At 40.0% G+C, this 17,059-nt stretch overlaps 1 protein-coding gene across 1 annotated transcript in view; it reads right to left on the bottom strand.

Annotated features, from left to right (window-relative positions):
- Positions 1–13,464: 13,464 nt before the first annotated feature.
- Positions 13,465–17,059, bottom strand: part of SNX9 (sorting nexin 9) — a 35,771-nt gene continuing 32,176 nt past the window's right edge. Inside the window, exons 15-17 of the mRNA XM_009998539.1 lie at positions 16,066–16,180; positions 14,914–15,005; positions 13,465–13,610 (exon numbers count right to left, since the gene is read on the bottom strand). Of these exons, the coding sequence (XP_009996841.1) occupies positions 13,563–13,610; positions 14,914–15,005; positions 16,066–16,180 (255 nt within the window). The 3' untranslated portion in view covers positions 13,465–13,562. The remainder of the gene's footprint in view (positions 13,611–14,913; positions 15,006–16,065; positions 16,181–17,059) is intronic.

The raw sequence follows: 17,059 nt of genomic DNA on the forward strand, positions 1-17,059 counted from the left end.
CATGTTTGCTGAGTGCAGAACTCTGTGAAATGCAGTTCAGACAAAATTGCAGCACTGGTATGTTAAAGGACCAGCCTCCATAGTAGAATGACACAGCCTTCAGCTAATAAATAAAGTTTAGTTCCTGCTGGCTCATCTATGGCATAAAATGTGTTGAAGATAATGTCCACACTGTATTTATACAGATTTTTAAGCACAGTTCTTTTGCTATCATTAGAAATTTTACCTCAGCTGCAGAAATTACCTCAGTATAATTACTGAATACTACTGTCTTCTTCCAAGTCATTATTCACTTTGGTTCACATTTCAAATCCCTTCCTCTCCCCAGCCCCTTGCTTACCTCTGAAGCATGCTGAGCATTATAATGACTCCTGCTCCCAGCTCTCTACAGTAATGCATGTTTACAGGGTCTAATTAACTGCCTTAATGAAAAAGAGCCCTGCATACTGATCTTAGCAGGTGGCATTGTATGTTTGCCTGGAGACCCATGTGAACATGAACAATGGGGTGTTACAAAACAGAGTTTAGCAGAACTGGGGAGAGAATTATTTATTTGGCTTAGCTGTCTGCTTGCTGTCTGGAAGAGCAGTGTGAACCCCATATCCTAGACTTTGGAGCATAGAAGGGGTGAATGTTCCTGTAGGTGTATTTATTTGTCTACCTTTATGTGCTATTGAGTGATCTTTTCAATCAGTCTTTTGTAAAAAAAACTTTGTTGTTACATAGTGGAAACAAACAAAAAAAATATCTGTGTGCTCCCATAATATATTACTGGAAGCAATGGTAATTTTTTTAAAGCTCTGAGACTAAATATAAAAGATTACTTATGATGGCATTTCCTGGAGATTTCTGGCCACTTGCACACAACCTCAGTGGCCACAAATTCCTCAGGAAATAATGTGTCTACAAGGTCATGGAAAAGAGTTTGGGGTTTGTCTTTTATGAGAAACTTTCGACTTCAGTAAGTGAAGAAGAAATAGGGCAAATACCTCAGCACAGCTTTTCTGGACCATGACATTCAAAACAACTAGTAACAGCTGCTAATATGCAAAACCTTTTATTGTTTTCACATTTTCTAGTTAATACTAGAAAAAACTTTTATTTAAAGCTGAATTTGCTACAGAGATGCACTTGCAACACTTGCAGGCTGTGTGTTCAAAATGGTGCTCTGAAAGTAGCTGCGGGTTTTTAATGTCACTTCTTACACTCTCAAGTGTTGAGAGAAGAGCTATTCTAGTTGGTTACATTTGTCTTGACTGTGTAAAAAACTTTATGTGCAAAAGACATCTGGTACTTTGTTACAGAGACAGTATGAAATACTTTGAGCTAGGTCACTGTTTCTCAACAAAGTCAACAGCATTTCCTTAAAAATAACCCTGAAGAGTGTGAGAAGTCAAAGTGATACATTAGTATGCTTTATTTGTGTGTTTAGAGCTTGACAACATTTGACCTCACCATGAATGTAAGAAGAGTGATGCAGATACTTCTTCTGGGCTGAAGCCAGTGACGGTCTGTTCAACTTTCCACTCCTGTTTAAAACCTTTCCTGACAAGCTCCCCTTAATTCCTTGCCCCTGGGGGTCTGTGATCCTTACAGCAGGAAAAAGAATATTTTAATACTAATATTTCTGTATCAGTATTACACTTTAACCAATTATTTGGAAGGAAGAGGGGTGGGTTAATAAAGCTGACCTAAGCTTCCATTTCAGCAGAACACTAAAACATGCCTAACTTTAAGTATGTAAGTAGCCTAAGTTTTACAGCTCCATGCCAAGGTGAGACTTCTCAGGTGAATAAGCAGTACAGGTTCAACTGGCTTCAGGTTCAGACCCAATCAGGGCCTATCTGGCTGCAGGCAGTAGCTCCAGACTGGGAGAAGACAGACAGGGCTGTGAATTCAAGCTCTGAGCATGTACCAGAAGTGGCTGAGAAATGCTTGGATGGAGCACTGTTTTATAGAAGCTGCTAATGAAAAATTGTGTTAAAAGTGTTGTTGGGAGGTCAGTGGAAATTCTCACCTCCTCTTCCACTTAGATTTTAACTGTGTGCATGCTAAATGAAAGATATCTATCTAGAGAGACAGACTGACTGCATTCACAGATACTGGCCTTTTCTTAAGAAGAGACTATTTTCAGTAACAGCAGCTGTTTTAAAGCTTAACTTTCTTCATCTCAAAACTATGAGCAGATGAGCAGCATTAGTCAGATGGTGTTTATTTAGTCAGTAATAGTGACTAGAAAACCAGATAAAATGTTTATTCTTTCTTCCAGACTGACATGCTTATGGTTAGTTGTGGGTATTCCTGTCTCATTTTCAAAGGACTAGGAGGCCACAGAGTTTTCCAGTGCTTCTTTTCTGATTTTCTGAAACTCCTGATAGGAAAACCAAAATGCTTAATAAAATATAAAGTTCAAATGTAAAGTGAGCTGCTTAATATCTACACAGAGATGCAGCATGTAAATTGGCAGTGTTTCTCAGTGAAATAATTTCACAGTTACCCCATGTCAAGGGATATGGTTTTCATGAGGTTAAAGGGGACTTCCTCTTGTCTGTGAGTTGGTTACGAAGAAAACTCTAGGCGAAGAGATTCAAGATTGCCTGATGTGGCATTTCTTTAGGATATAGTGGCTACCTTTTTCACAGACGGGGTACTGGAAGAGACTGCCTGCAAAAGTAATTCCTAACTTCTTTTTCAAATAAGAATTGAAGTATTCTGTTGATGCTCCGTATTTGTAAGACAGAAGAATAGAGATTTCCTGGTTATTCAGAATCTGAGAGTTTCTTTGTCTGTTGAGATGTTACAGCTAGAGAGACAAACAGCTGAATACAGGAGCAGAAAATGCAAGAATACAACAGAAAGCTGATTATGATACAGAAGATGAACCTGGAAGCTAAATAATTAAAGCCAATACAAAACAACCTTGTAATTTTTGGACTAACCAAGCCACACAAAAATGAGAAAAGCTGAAGGAAAAATGCAGTCAGTCAAGTCACAGCAGGGTTTCGTTTATACCTGGGTAACTTTCTTGGTGCAGTAGAATATTTCTTGAGAAAAATCTTAGCTTATGATCCCTCTGGCTATAATTAACTTGTAAATTAATTCTGCTAACACAAGAATCTTTAGTTCTTTTGTCCTATTGGATAATACAGACTACACATCAGAAAAATGGAGCATACAGAGCAGATGAGACTGATAACAAGGCTTTTAAAAATGAAAGGGTGGGAAGAGAGGGCAAAAAGAACAGTGTGTCCATGCTCAATACATAACTCTAATTAATGTTAATTTATTTAAAGGTTATTGCACTAGAGTCTGCCCTCAGTGTGATCATGCATTCAAGGGATAATACCTTCTATGGAATTCCAGTTTGTAAGCATTAGTGGGAGTTGTTTGAACACTCATAAAGATAATAGAGCATGTTAATTTGGATTATTTTCAGTGCTAGCTATATACAGTTGTAGCAGTTTCTAATAGGATTTTATAAGTTAGATGAGCACATGTTCTATGTTCACAGAAATGCATATATAAAAGCAATGGAGACTGGTATTTTGAAGTAATCTCATACTCCAGTTCTGTTTTTCTCTTGCACACCTAACACAAAGTTAAAGCAAAACTAAAGATTTTTGTGAACAGAAGTTAATGTTGGACACAAACTGTCCATGTAAAAGTTTCATATATTCTCAAATATTTGAACAAAAAGGGAGATAAAAAAAGCAAGTGTTCTATTTGGAGAGCACCACTTTAATACAATCAACTGAAAACATCAATGGATTTTTAGAAGCTAAGTGCTTACTTTCAGAAATGTGAATGTATAAAAGCACATGAAACCCCTGCTTTCCAAGAGAAAAAAAGTGAGTAATTTTGGAGAACACAAGGGCCAAAAATCTATTGCTATTCTCTGACTCTTATTCCATCTTTTGTAAATCATTCTTTTCAGCATTTTACTTTTTCATACTTTTCTTCAGATAGATCTCACAGGTCTTTAAAACTGCTTTAAAAACAGCATGTGGCAGCAGTGCTCTGTGCCAGAAGGGTAAAGGAAAACTAAAAAGTAAAATGCAGCAAACTGTATAAGGAGTCAAGCTATTTCCTGGCTCCATAGTTTCTGGTGAATGTGGAGTGAATAACATATGTTTTTCTTTAAAGGACAGGATGACTGTAGAACAAGGTGTTATCTCTCTGTGTTGCCATAAAGGGAGAGCTGACAAAATAGCAGTGTTTGAAAGAAGGGAACACACCAGGAAAGAGAAGGGCTGAGGAAATAATATAGCTTGAAGTTATTTGAACAACCATTTTTGTGTGTTGTATTATTCCTAGTGCACCAATTAAGTCCATGGACTATGCACATGTAAACACAGGTAGCCTTTCATTCTGCTTGCTAGTCAGTATTTGTTTTTCAACAATTTGTCTTGTTTATTTAGGTGTGCCGTTCTGCTTCACTTAAAAAAGATTTTGCATTGCTTTAAAAAAAAGAACTGTCTGTACTTCTAACTCGGGATGTGTCCTCTGTTAACTTTTAAACCATTATGGGAGTTTGAGGTTGCTTAAGAATGATACATTCCCACCCCAGGATGCAGGTGGTTTAGTTTTCACCATGTCTGTAGCCTTCATGGAATCCCTGCTAGCCTGGGGATCAGTCACAGCACACACAGGAAACATAATCAATCCACACAGATGAGTAGGCTAGTCTAGGGCTCGCTGGCCCTGCTGATGGAAAGTTTCAGGAACTAGAGCTAAAGTGTGGGGCCCTCAAAAATTATCTGGGTGGAAAGGGGGTGAGAAACCATCTTTCTCTGTAGTCTGCATTCTATTCTCAGGACATTTTCTTGCTTTTAGTACCAGCCACCATTACAGGTACCTCAGTGGTACCAGTGACCTGGGCAGGCTGTTGTGCATGGGAAGGAGTGAGCTGCAGAGGCCAAAATCATCTCAGCAGATTGGTACAGCAGGAGTGTGGGGTGGAAAGGCTGCTGGGGGGTGTGGCTGGAAAAGCTCAGCAAAGCTGTGGATCTGGGGGAAAGCCAGCTCCTCTGGTGTGAGAACTACAGTGCCATGTAAAACAAACTTTTTTTTTTACTGTGACAGAGCACTGGAACAGACTGCCCAGGGAGGTTGTGGAGTCTCCCTCACTGGAGACATTCAAAACCCACCTGGATGAGTTCCTGTGTGATGTACTCTAGGTGACCCTGCTCTGGCAGGGGGGTTGGACTAGATGATCTCTCGAGGTCCCTTCCAGCCCCTAAGATTCTATGATTCTATGAAGGGGCTTTGAAGGAGCCACTGGAGTGTGATACCCATGTTCAAGTCTTCCCCTCCATTCAAAACACAAGCCGAAAGTAACAGCCCTACTTCTGTCAGGCACCCAGTCCACTATTGTTTACCTTGTGCAATGTCTGTTGGCAGCTGTTGCCACTATCTCTACTTCATTAGCTCTTTGGACTGCCTTTCTTGCTGCCCTCATCACCAACTTTATTTTCTGTTCCTTACACTGCCATTACCCTTCTTCCTCTTTTTTCCTTACCCCTCCCTTCTTTTTGCTTCATTCTCTAATTCTTTTTGCCCAACTGCTCTGCTGATGGCCTGATGCACAAGGAGAGCTCCTGCTTGGTTATCCCAGCAATTGCTCCCTGTGTCTCTTAAAAAGATGGGTGCAATGACAACTTTCCTGTGCTCTTCTTACAGAGTAGCCATCCTGAGTAATATTCCCTGCATTTTTGTTCAGAGTTCAGCTGGATTCTTTCTTTACTCCTTCCAGAAATTTGAAATAGACTTTGTCTGGTCCTGGAGATTTATTGCAAATTACATGGAAGGGCCAGAACCAGTGCAGATATTTTCCACATGGAAACACTTAGGCACAGAGTTCATAGCATGCCTGAATAAAAGGAGAGAGGCTCTGAGCTTAAAAGTGCCTCCTAGAAGACAGAGTAACTAAACTCAGTTTAAACCTAGAAGCTGCTGCTTGAAAGGTTGCCCTGCTAAAGGAACCAAAGTCCAAGATGGGCCAGGGTACAACATACTGTAGAGAAACTCTAAAAAATTACTACATTTAAACAATCTGCTGCCTTAAGAGACAGATCTCTATGTATGTTGACTGGAGTTATTAGATTAATATATTTTAATGATAATCTGCACTTGAACTATTGCCTAGTGCTGGCTATTGAGTTTAATTTAGAGGTGGCTGGATTCCCAGAGGAGAAAACTCTAAGGTGTACTGGGGGCAGATTTCCAGGGCTGTTTACTCACTGTGACAGAAGCCAGTCTCACACCCTCTCTCCTGCCTTCAGGACCATCAGCTCTCTTGCACAGCCTCTTTGACAAGGCACAGACCAGAACCAGTATGATTTGTAAGTCCTTAGCTGGTGTCACACAGGGCCAGCCGAGGTGTTACCCCATCCTGGGATTGAAGGAGAAGTGGGCAGTGATGGTGCACATCTACCTTGTCTTTCTCCATGCTGTAGAAGAGCTTATCACCAGACCTGTGTGCCACACAAACAACTTGGGGTCAGCCAGGGCTCAGCAGTGGACCTGAGCTGATCACTGCTCTCTGGCTCCTGAGCAGCGAGAAACAGCCCAGTGACCGTGCACAGCTCTGCAGTGCTGGCTGCACAGCTGCACAGGCTCCTTGCACCCACCCAAGGCAATCTTTACTTGTTGGTTTGGTGGGTTTTGGTTTGTTTTTTGTTTTTTTTTCCCTGTGGCCCACAATCCCCTTCAGGAAAGGCTGCATTATTTTACTATTAAAAATTACTTAAGGTCACTAATAATTTGTATTACATACTAAACACTAGATAATGCCAATATTGACCTAGCAGCTGACTCAGAGGGAGCTGTGCCAGGCAGCACCTACAGCCACAGCTTTTCTGAACTCGCCTCTTGTACTAGGAGCAGACCCTCAATCCACTCCAAAACCAGTGCAGTCCCTGCAAGTTGCCCTTTTCACGTGCTGGTTTTACACCACATTTGAATAGATCCCAACTCCTGCAGCCATCCTGCAGACTTACTTAACAGTATAGCAGTTTTTGGATAGCAACCTTCTCTTACTGATTGCAAATTTGGTTTAGGTTCTGGAAGACTTTCATAAACAATTTTACTGTGTTTTTTGGTTTTGTTTGTTTGGTTTTGTTGTTGTCTCCTTTCTGCAAGCACTAAGACTGTTTATAAACAGCAGATAGACAGGACTAGTTCTTACCCCAGTGAAGTTTATCTATTGCCAAATAAGCATTAAAATGTCCATACTAGGGAAGAAATATTTTGTACCTACCTCCTTCCCAAAGTTCTGTCTTGTGGGAAAAAACCCAAAAATAGTCCTCGCTGTAAGATTGGTAGGTGCAATTTGGAATCTGCCAGAAAAGTATCACTACTTAAACAAGGAAGACAAATTAGGAGTTTCCTTTCTTCTCAACTTTGCAGACAGAACGACTCCTGAGCAGCTCTGGTGATTGCAGAGGGGAGACTTCTGGGGCAGCCTCAGGCTCAGCAACTCCATCCTACCAGCAAGCAGCCTGTTTTATATTTTGCTGCTATATTTCACCACATGCTATATTTATCTTTTCACTTCTCTTCCAGCTGTTAAACTATTGCCTTAAAACTATTAGGGAACTAGTCAGGAACTAGTCAACAATTTAAAAACTGTCCCTCAATCCTGTATGGCCCTCCCTTCTGAGGCTTGTATCCCTGCTTTGGCAATAGTTGAACTTGGTGAAACTTTGTATTACTGGATGCACCAAACCTGACAAGATCCTGTGCCTGGCTTAGGAAGAATTTTATTTAAAATAATAAAATAAATAGATGAACATTGGCTAAACAGTGGTGCTCCCTTTTTCAGGCTTCTGAAGGTTTGTGTTTTCAGCATGTCATTGGACATTATAGTGGCAGGTTAAAAAATAATTTTTTACATAAACATTCTAAGAGACTTTAAGAAATACCAGTCACTATTTCAGATCCCTAGCACAGTTGCAACTGCTGGAAGTTTTGTAAGGGGATCCAATCGTAGCCAAAGCCCTCCAGACTTACAGAATGCCAAGAACATACTAACATGACATTCTCTTGCCCTAACAGGAGATGCACACTCTCAGAGATGCCAACAAAATTAATACAGCACAGCTTATGTTAGGAGTGAAAGGTATAGATAAGCAAATCACATGGGAGCAGGGACATACTCTTCCCCCAAAACATAAAGCAGAGAAGTAGGCATAATAAAGGGATGCATTTAAGATTTTAATCTAATAGGATTAAGATATTAACTTCTGTCTAGATTTACAAACTCTACAAAGACTTTGTGTTTTGTTGAGCTCTGTCTGAAACAGCAATACTTGCTTATTATTGTTCACAGATAATTAATAGTCCTAGAGGCTGCTACCACTTTTGTATACCAAGGGCCATAGAGTACAACAGCTAGTACCCTAACTAACCTAACCATCTTGATCTGAAAGAAGCCTAATAAATATTTAACTTCTGCATTAGAAATACCATTGTGTTTAGCATCCAGTTTCATCCACAACTGTCAATTATTTTAACAGACTGTTTTTCTTCAGACATTCTACCACAAATAGTCACAATAAAAAGCTTGCCTCTCAATTTATCAGTAGTTTGTTTTTCATTCCCTTAATCCTCCTTTGATACTGAAAGGATGAGAAAACACTCCTCACAGTTCCCATTCTGTAAACTCCAGTCTGCTGTCCCACTATTTTCGAGTTTCCTGAGAGTGACCAAATTCATTAGTCACTGAGGCATCATCTAATTGCAGGCAGATGTGGGTGGATGTTATGACAAGCAATTTAATAGGCACTTCTTGCATATACCAGAAATTTTACCCTTGCAAACAGGGAGGAGCTCTGGAGGTAGGCATCAGCTTAAGGGGCTGGTGAGGGGGTGCCCAAGGGAGGAGAATGAAGCTGTGTAGGGATTGAGGATTTCAGATTTGAATTTCAGAATCAAATTCCTTCATCAGAATTAGCAGTTGGGTTCTATTCTCAGTCCTCCTACCTTCTCAGCACATGACAATTCGTTTGTCCCTGTTTTCCCATCAGTGAGATACAGACAACACACCTCCTGGTACAGGTGTTGGGACAGCTAAAATTCAAAATACTTGTCTTTCTGTTAATCCCAACACTAGTATTTCCTGTAAGAGAAACCCATTGGAAAAAACAGGTACATTCAGAACAGGTTAATTTACCAAAATCAGTAACTGGAGAGCTCACCTGGTGCTTGCTTTTATGCTGCTCCCATCTTTTCTAGTTCAAGGAAGGCATTGTTTGTGGGCAGAAGGGAGCCTGAAGGAATGCAGTGAGACACTGAAACATCAGACTGCAGGATGCTCCCTTGGCCAGACGCCCCCGGGCAGCTGTGCCTCAGTCCCAGGGCACTTGACCTGCCCTGGTTTAGATAATGTGTCGGTGCTTTTCCTCCCCTGAGCTCCGTGCCAGTTCACAGGCTGTCTTCGTGTAAATGGGACTGCACCGCCCACCAACTCCACCATACCAGCACCCAGGCCAGCCTTTCTCTGATCCTAACACCTTAAGCTCATCCTTTCTAGGTAGTCCAGCAGAGAGGCTTTATTCCTAAGAAATATGTTATGGTTGAAAGTGCGTAAGGGCTTCAAAGTGTAGTTATTTCTGGCAGGGACACAACAGCTAACAAAATTAACTTAACCATTGCCCCTTCTCTCATAGCTTCTCACCTTTGGGCTAATCTTTTCCAGAAGCCATGAAAAGGAATTAGGAACCTTAAAGGCGACCTTTACCTTTTTTGTCTGTGATGGTTTGTTGTTTTTTTTCCCCCCCTTCAGAGTCACAGACTTTCTGTGCCTTTCCAGCTCTTCAGACAAGCTCTTCCACTGCCCCAGCCAAGTCTCTTTCAAGCTGGCTGATGACAAACACTTGCTCCCCTTTATCAGTTCTGTGAGATGGTCAAAGCCACAGCCTGGTTACCAACCCACTTGACAGGTTCATTTTCTCAGTTAAGCACCTCTCCTGGCAGACTTGTTAGCCCACAGGGACTGGCTCAGCAACCTGAACTAACACAAACACTGCATGTTCCTATGTATGTGCAAACACATGTATCACTTGCCCCCTATTCCTTGCTCTTGGAGAGTGTCTTTAGGGACAGGCTAATAAGTAAGGTCAAATAACTAACAATTCAAAAGAAATCAAACCACTAAATACTTAAAAAAAAAAATTTAAGTGTCCACAATCTTTCTATATTTTCTATTATTTTTATACTCTGTCATTATTCTGCTGGGATTTTCCCCTAACAAACCTCTTGGATCTAGCAACTTAACTGCATCTTTAAAATTCTACTCTATTACATATTTTTAGGAAAACTGTCTCTTAGAATAATAGTTCATCAATTAATTTGGTTTTTTTGGGGAAAGACATGCCAGAAGATAAGAGAAATCAGTTAAGAGTAACATCTTAGATTTGGATCTACTGAGACTTCATTGCAACAGAAGGCAATGTGAATCCGAGGGCTGGAGCACCTCTCCTACAAAGACAGGCTGAGGGAGGTGGGGTTGTTCAGCCTGGGGAAGAGAAGGCTCTGGGGAGACCTCAAGGGGGCCTAATGAAAGCTGGGGAGGGACTTCTTACATGTAGGACAAAGGGGAACAGTTTAAAACTGAAAAAGGGTAGATTTAGGTTAGATATCAGGAAGAAATTCCTCACTGAAGGTGATGAGACTGCCACGGGTTGCCCATGGAAGCTGTGGATGCCCCATCCCTGGAAGTGTTCAAGGTCAGGCTGCATGAGGCGAGCAGCCTGGCATCCCTGCCCACACAGGGGGGTTTGAACTAGATGATCTTTAAGGTCCCTTCCAACCCAAACAGTTCTATGAACAACAAAGAAGTCTGTTGCTGCAGTCTGGTAACAACAGACAAGAAATACAGTTCACATTCATCTTTGTATAACTACTTCATAACTATTTTGACTGTTAAAGGATGAATTTAGTATTTTTACAATAATGGAATAAACAATTAAAATTTAAAATTAAACTCAGTAGGCAGGACATTTGTTATCTTTTACAAAGTCACTGGGATAACACCACTGGTTACATCATACCCTCTAAGAAAAAGCTAGGGCCTTCTGATGCTCCAGAGATTAATTACTTAGCTGTGACAAACAAAATTCAGGAGGGTACTGTCCAGGTCTTACTCTAAAGTTGCTATTTCTGTTTTATAACTGCATCTTCAATGTGAAGTTTTTCTGCTGTTTCCAACTCACCCAACCTGACTATGCCACTATTCATGTCCAACTTAAACAAGTACCAAAGACAATCTAATTCCTATTCTGGGTCAACACCACATCGACACAAAGCCAGGAATACACAGTAGCACTGTGCTCTACTACTTATTTGCAGTCAGGAGGGTTCTGTCAACCATGAGCTGGACTGACCTGAATAATGAAAGCTTACAACATATGCATAGCCTTTACTGGTTTGCACTCACTAGCACTATTATGCCATTCAGTTGTGGTGCCTGCTTTATGGAAGACACATGGATGCTTTCTCAGTCCTCAGCTGGCCAGTGTCTAAGTTGATGAAAAGCTCTACTGAGGATTTGCCTCACACTGCATCAGCCTGTAAAAAAGCAACATGATTATTTCTAAGAAAAAAATAAAATAGTCTTGTGGATATACATAAATATTTATTATCAGTTTAACTTCATTTTACTGGAAGTCTTTAAACAGTTGTGTTTTTTTTTGTCAAAATGTTGCATCTCTGATACAGTTGCTACTGTCATAGCTTCCCTGCACTGGGAATGCACAGCTTACACTTAGATTCCAAAACCATCTATTCAAAATAAAGAATATTCAACTTCAGTGCAGACAGAGCTATTTAAAGATTGGTAAAAAGACCCCTCTTCCCCTTTCCAAATTAAGAGTCTGTTACAAAGAGATTTCATTACCAAAAAAGTGAATATACAAATGCTAAAAAAAATGCTGGCTTGAAAAGTGATTTCAGAATTTACTGTACATATTGTAACAATTTATTATATAAGCTGCTTCTACATGCAAGCAGATCTTACATTTGGTGTAAAATATTTATACACATTCTTTACAATTTGTACATATTTAAATGGCTGTATCAAACAACACTGCAATATGGAATTTTGGAAGCAAACTACTGAAACTGGGAGGAGAAAAAGACAAGGTTTATAAAACGTGAACAAAACCCGTGACACTGAAAAGCATCTAGACTTCAGCTTAATCTTGTGTTTGGTTTCTTGTTAGTCAGGCAGACCCAGCTTTTCCTTCTAGCACAAAAAAGTAACACCAATACATAACAGAATAAGGCAACTATTCAACCAGCAGACTGTACCCATCACTTAGAATGTCTGCCTTTGCATCTTTTTTTTTTTGCTAAAATGTATATGTTCCAGGCACATTTTAGCTAAAAACTGCATTTTGGCTTTCCTGCTTATTGCATTAAATGAATTACTGTAGCTGCTGCCTATTATGAACAGGGCTGGTTGTGGCCTTTTTGCTCTGAAAAGCCCAGGCCTTAAATGGTATTTCAGTAGTATGAAAGAGGACACAGAGCTACTTGATAAGAGATGATGATCAAAACAAAGGGTTTGTGTAACTAATAGTGTTACTCAGTGCTTTTGTCACCTTTTATTTTGGATCAGAAGGTAACAAAAAGTAAACCCAACCCTATAGCATATCATACTACTACATAAAGGCCCGAGCTTAGTTGGAATTTGGGGATTTCTACTAGTCTGGGTTAGATGTCGCTGTGTCCCCTCTGCTGAAACACCTAAAACTCTCAGAGAGGTAAAAGGAAAGCTGTCCCTGTACAGCACTGAGGAACAACAGCACCCTGTGGCAAAATGTGTCAAAGTGCTGATATGGAAAACTGTATTTCACACCTTTCTGAATGGCTTTTTCCTTCTTGGTACTTTGTCTTTTTACACAGTGCATAGCAAGAAAGAATGAGCCTGACATAAGCTCTGAGGTGTTGTGCCGCAAGTACAAGACTCAGAAGGAAAAAAAAGGGAAGAGTGAATGATATTTACCAGAAGCCATACTGGGAGCTGTATACTATGGCTGGATTTGGGAAGCAAAACTTAAGAGTGTTCATTCAGGAGATTATAATGAACATGTACCAGAAACATACATGAATATAATTCCTCCTGGCTACTGAATCACTAGAACTGAATATAACAGTATTAAAGTGATTTTCTCAAGCTTGCCTGCTTTCCCACATAAAAAGTTACACATTAGTAACTCTGATGTTGATTAAGAGTTTTTGGAAGAACATCTGATAGACCCAAGTCCGCATGAAGTCCATGGCAATGTATCAGTTTGTTAATTTAGATCTCTAAGCTGACAGCATTATCTAGCTGGTTTTATGAATGGGAGAGCATTCAAGGTAAGAGATCCTTATGATTTAGGCTGATAAAGTAAAACTTTAAATAATTTTTTTTCTACAACTGATTTTTGTCGTTGTTATGGGTTTTTTTTGGTGGGTTTATTTTTGGCTGGCAAAGTCTAGCAAGTTTTTATTGGCATTGCCCCCAAATCAGAAAAGCACTTCAGAATTGTTCTTTAATGTTGACTGCTCCTTCATCTCTACATCACCGGAAAGCGGCTGAGTGCCTGCCTCAGCTTCTGTGCAATCTGAAACAAAGAAACAGAATAGATTCAACCTCTAGTCACTTCATACTGTGCAGAAACAAGACTGCAGGCTAAGAAATTAAATGGATTGTTCTTTCATTTTTCAAAAAACTACAATTTATGTCGGACTCTCAAAGCACCCCACTGTACAGGCTTTTCTTCTCATATAGATACACTTTCTGCCATGTTCATCTTGTGCTTTCACCACTCAGGTTGTGTTGGAGAAAGTATTGTAGGCAGGGCTGCCATCCTGCTCACTAGGTTGTTGAGCCCTGCACTATGCTCGAGGCCTACACAAACAAAGGCAGACTTTTCATTAAATCCATTTCCCTGCTGAAACAAGACACTTCAGAACAGAGCTCCTGTGCTCTCCAGGTAACCAGCACCCCACATGTGAACATGGATCTGGTTCCTGTAATAGGGGCAAGAGGCCTGGTAAAAGTAGATTAGTGGGGCTGCAACCTGAAGAATTGAGATAAACTAGATGAGGCTGAAAGAAGGTAAGGAGGAACCCTTGCCTAATCCCATCATATGTGTCAGAGAAACTAAGCAAGGTGACCTGATGGGGGACCTTTAGTTCTCATCCACTGAAGATACTCCGAAGACTCACTGGCACCTTTTACTCCTGTAAGGGGCAACCAGTTGCCTGTATTACTCCTTTAAATGACAGAAGTCAGGCTCCAGTACAAAAATCACTTTTTACCAGCATACCACAGTAGAAAGCTTGTTCTCAGCTTTCATCTAAAAAACCACAAGGAACATATGCATGAGAACAATGTTAAATGAGAACTGAGCTTGTAGGTCAAGTGCTCAGAGTCCACTTAATTAGTAAGTCACCTAAACCACTCCACTTCCCCCTATCCAACACTTGTATATGCATCAGGCTTTAAATCACAGAAGCTTCTCTTCATCCTCCCATCCTATAGGAGGGAAGTTTCATTAAAATGGTTTATTATTTTATTCAGTGCAGCAGGTCTTACTTAATGCATGCCACAGAAGTAAAGTTCTTGGTAACCTTAGTACTGCCATTGAAAAAACCAAACCGATCAAGCTAGCAACAATAGTGTCACTCAACACTGGATTTTAGGTCTAACAGGTCTAATATGGCACAGTAATATACATAGGACAGTATCTATAGGAAAATAATATTTAAACTCATTCTTTGTTTCTTATTTTACATGTACAGTCCTTCAAATATCTGCTCTCTTGGAGGGGCTCATACTAAAAGAGGATTAAGTACTGTATTTCTTATAAAACTAACAGCTCAGCACGTGCCAGGAAAGCAGCACTGCAATGCTGCACTTACCGTTTCATAGAACTGTGCTTGCTGCTCCAGATACAGGCGAATGACACTGTTGTAGTCATAAATCCGGTTACTGTGGAAGTGATTCATCTCAGCTGCAATTAGACCCAGGAGGCAAATGACTTAAGAGAAGCATTTGCAATGAGGAACAGCTTCACTCAATTCAGATTAGTTACTGTGCAACAAGTTCCGTGCCCAGCCCTGCCAGCACAGTTACCATCCTCAGGCTCCCACAACCCGTTTTACCTGCAGCACTCAAGTTATCATGGAACTGTTAATAAAATTGGTAGTATCTGTTACTCACTGCTAAAATACAGACACTTCCTGGATAAAGCCAGGTGTTACAGCCTTGTTACAATACTCAGGTGTATAAAGATTTGATAAAGAATACAACCAGAATTTTCTTCTACTGAGGCAATTGCTCTTCCCTAAAGTGTTTCAAACAGAATTTGGCCAAGACATTCAGATTTCCAAGGGTACAGATATCGAGTCACAAGCCACAGCTGTATATATTTAGCTAAAAAAGATACAGCCAGTAGTGTTTGACCCATTCTTGACTGAGGCTGTTTCAGTAGAAACCTGAGAAAAAAAATCATTACTTAATCCATAACACCTTCCACTACTTTCTGCATCTCCTATCAGATAATAGCTTATGTCTGAAATAAAAAGTTAAACATATTGAGAAACCAATAGAGGGAGATGAAATATTCTAGATTGCCAAAGTCATCTGGGAAGTCTCCTCCATGATCACCATTTATACAGCCCAGTACTCTTGCATCATTGTGGATCAAGGGAGGGGTACAAGGTCTTTCCCTCTTTGTTTTTAAAACCAATTTTGTATGCCACTCTGACATTGTCCTGTAAAATACTGAACACTCTCGGCTTTAAGTCAGCTAAAAAAAGATGCAACTCCCTCAGCAATGAATAATCCTACTCAAGTCAGATGTTATCCTGTTAGTCAGGATGCACTTAAGTGTTTAATACCCTGTGGGACTGAGGCTTGACTCCTCACTTTCCCAGTTTTTCAACTGCAGTGTGCTTACCTAGCTCTAATTTCCATTCCTGTTAGAACAAATATTATCTTTCAAAGTTTGTTACTTTAATGTGTCCTTCAAAGGTCTACAACATTGCCATTTAGCCCAAGACTGGGTTTACCTTGTAGTGCATAAGCCATGGTGCTCACACGCTTCACCATGTTCTGTTTGTCTTGCGGCGTTATTTTACTGGTTGCAACTAATTTATCACTTTCCTTCACTCTTTCTATTGCTCCCTGTAGAAACCAAATGCAGAAAGATCAAAGTGTAGATTACAAGAGTAATCAACTTAAAGGTCTTTATAGTAATTTAAAATGCCACACACTCTCAGTTTGCACAACACAACACATATATACACGCCCAATGACAGATTCTGCCTTCCCACATCTTCACCTAAAGGTGGTTATTTCACTCTATTGCCTTCAAGAGTCCTAACAGGTGGCAAGAAGTGACTTCAGACACAGACATGAACACAGCCACTAGCAAACTGAGTTTGGTGAAAGCAAAAATACACCAGGATATATACAGAAAGGACAAAAGGATCAAGTTTCAAAATACAGCTGAACAACAAAACAACAAAAACAATCCAAAAGCCTCAAACTACCAAATGCCTGCAGAACCTTATTTGCACATTATGCAACATGAGACAACAAACTACTTTCCAAGAAACTACAACTCATTGTAATTTATAACTTTTGATTCAAAAAAATCCCTGTGCCACGTAAACAAGCATGTAAAGAAATGCCTCCCCCTTCACAATGAATTTGTGCCAAACAACATTCAGAGAATCTATTTACACATCTCTTGGCAGTATGCTTATATTTCTTTCAAATTAAGCTGAACAACAAAACAACAAAACAACAAAAACAATCCAAAAGCCTCAAACTACCAAATGCCTGCAGAACCTTATTTGCACATTATGCAACATGAGACAACAAACTACTTTCCAAGAAACTACAACTCATTGTAATTTATAACTTTTGATTCAAAAAAATCCCTGTGCCACGTAAACAAGCATGTAAAGAAATGCCTCCCCCTTCACAATGAATTTGTGCCAAACAACATTCAGAGAATCTATTTACACATCTCTTGGCAGTATGCTTATATTTCAAGTT

This window comes from Chaetura pelagica, unplaced genomic scaffold (genome assembly GCF_000747805.2).
Source record: "Chaetura pelagica isolate M959 unplaced genomic scaffold, ChaPel_1.0 scaffold455, whole genome shotgun sequence".
In the NCBI taxonomy this organism is placed as follows: Eukaryota; Metazoa; Chordata; class Aves; order Apodiformes; family Apodidae; genus Chaetura; species Chaetura pelagica.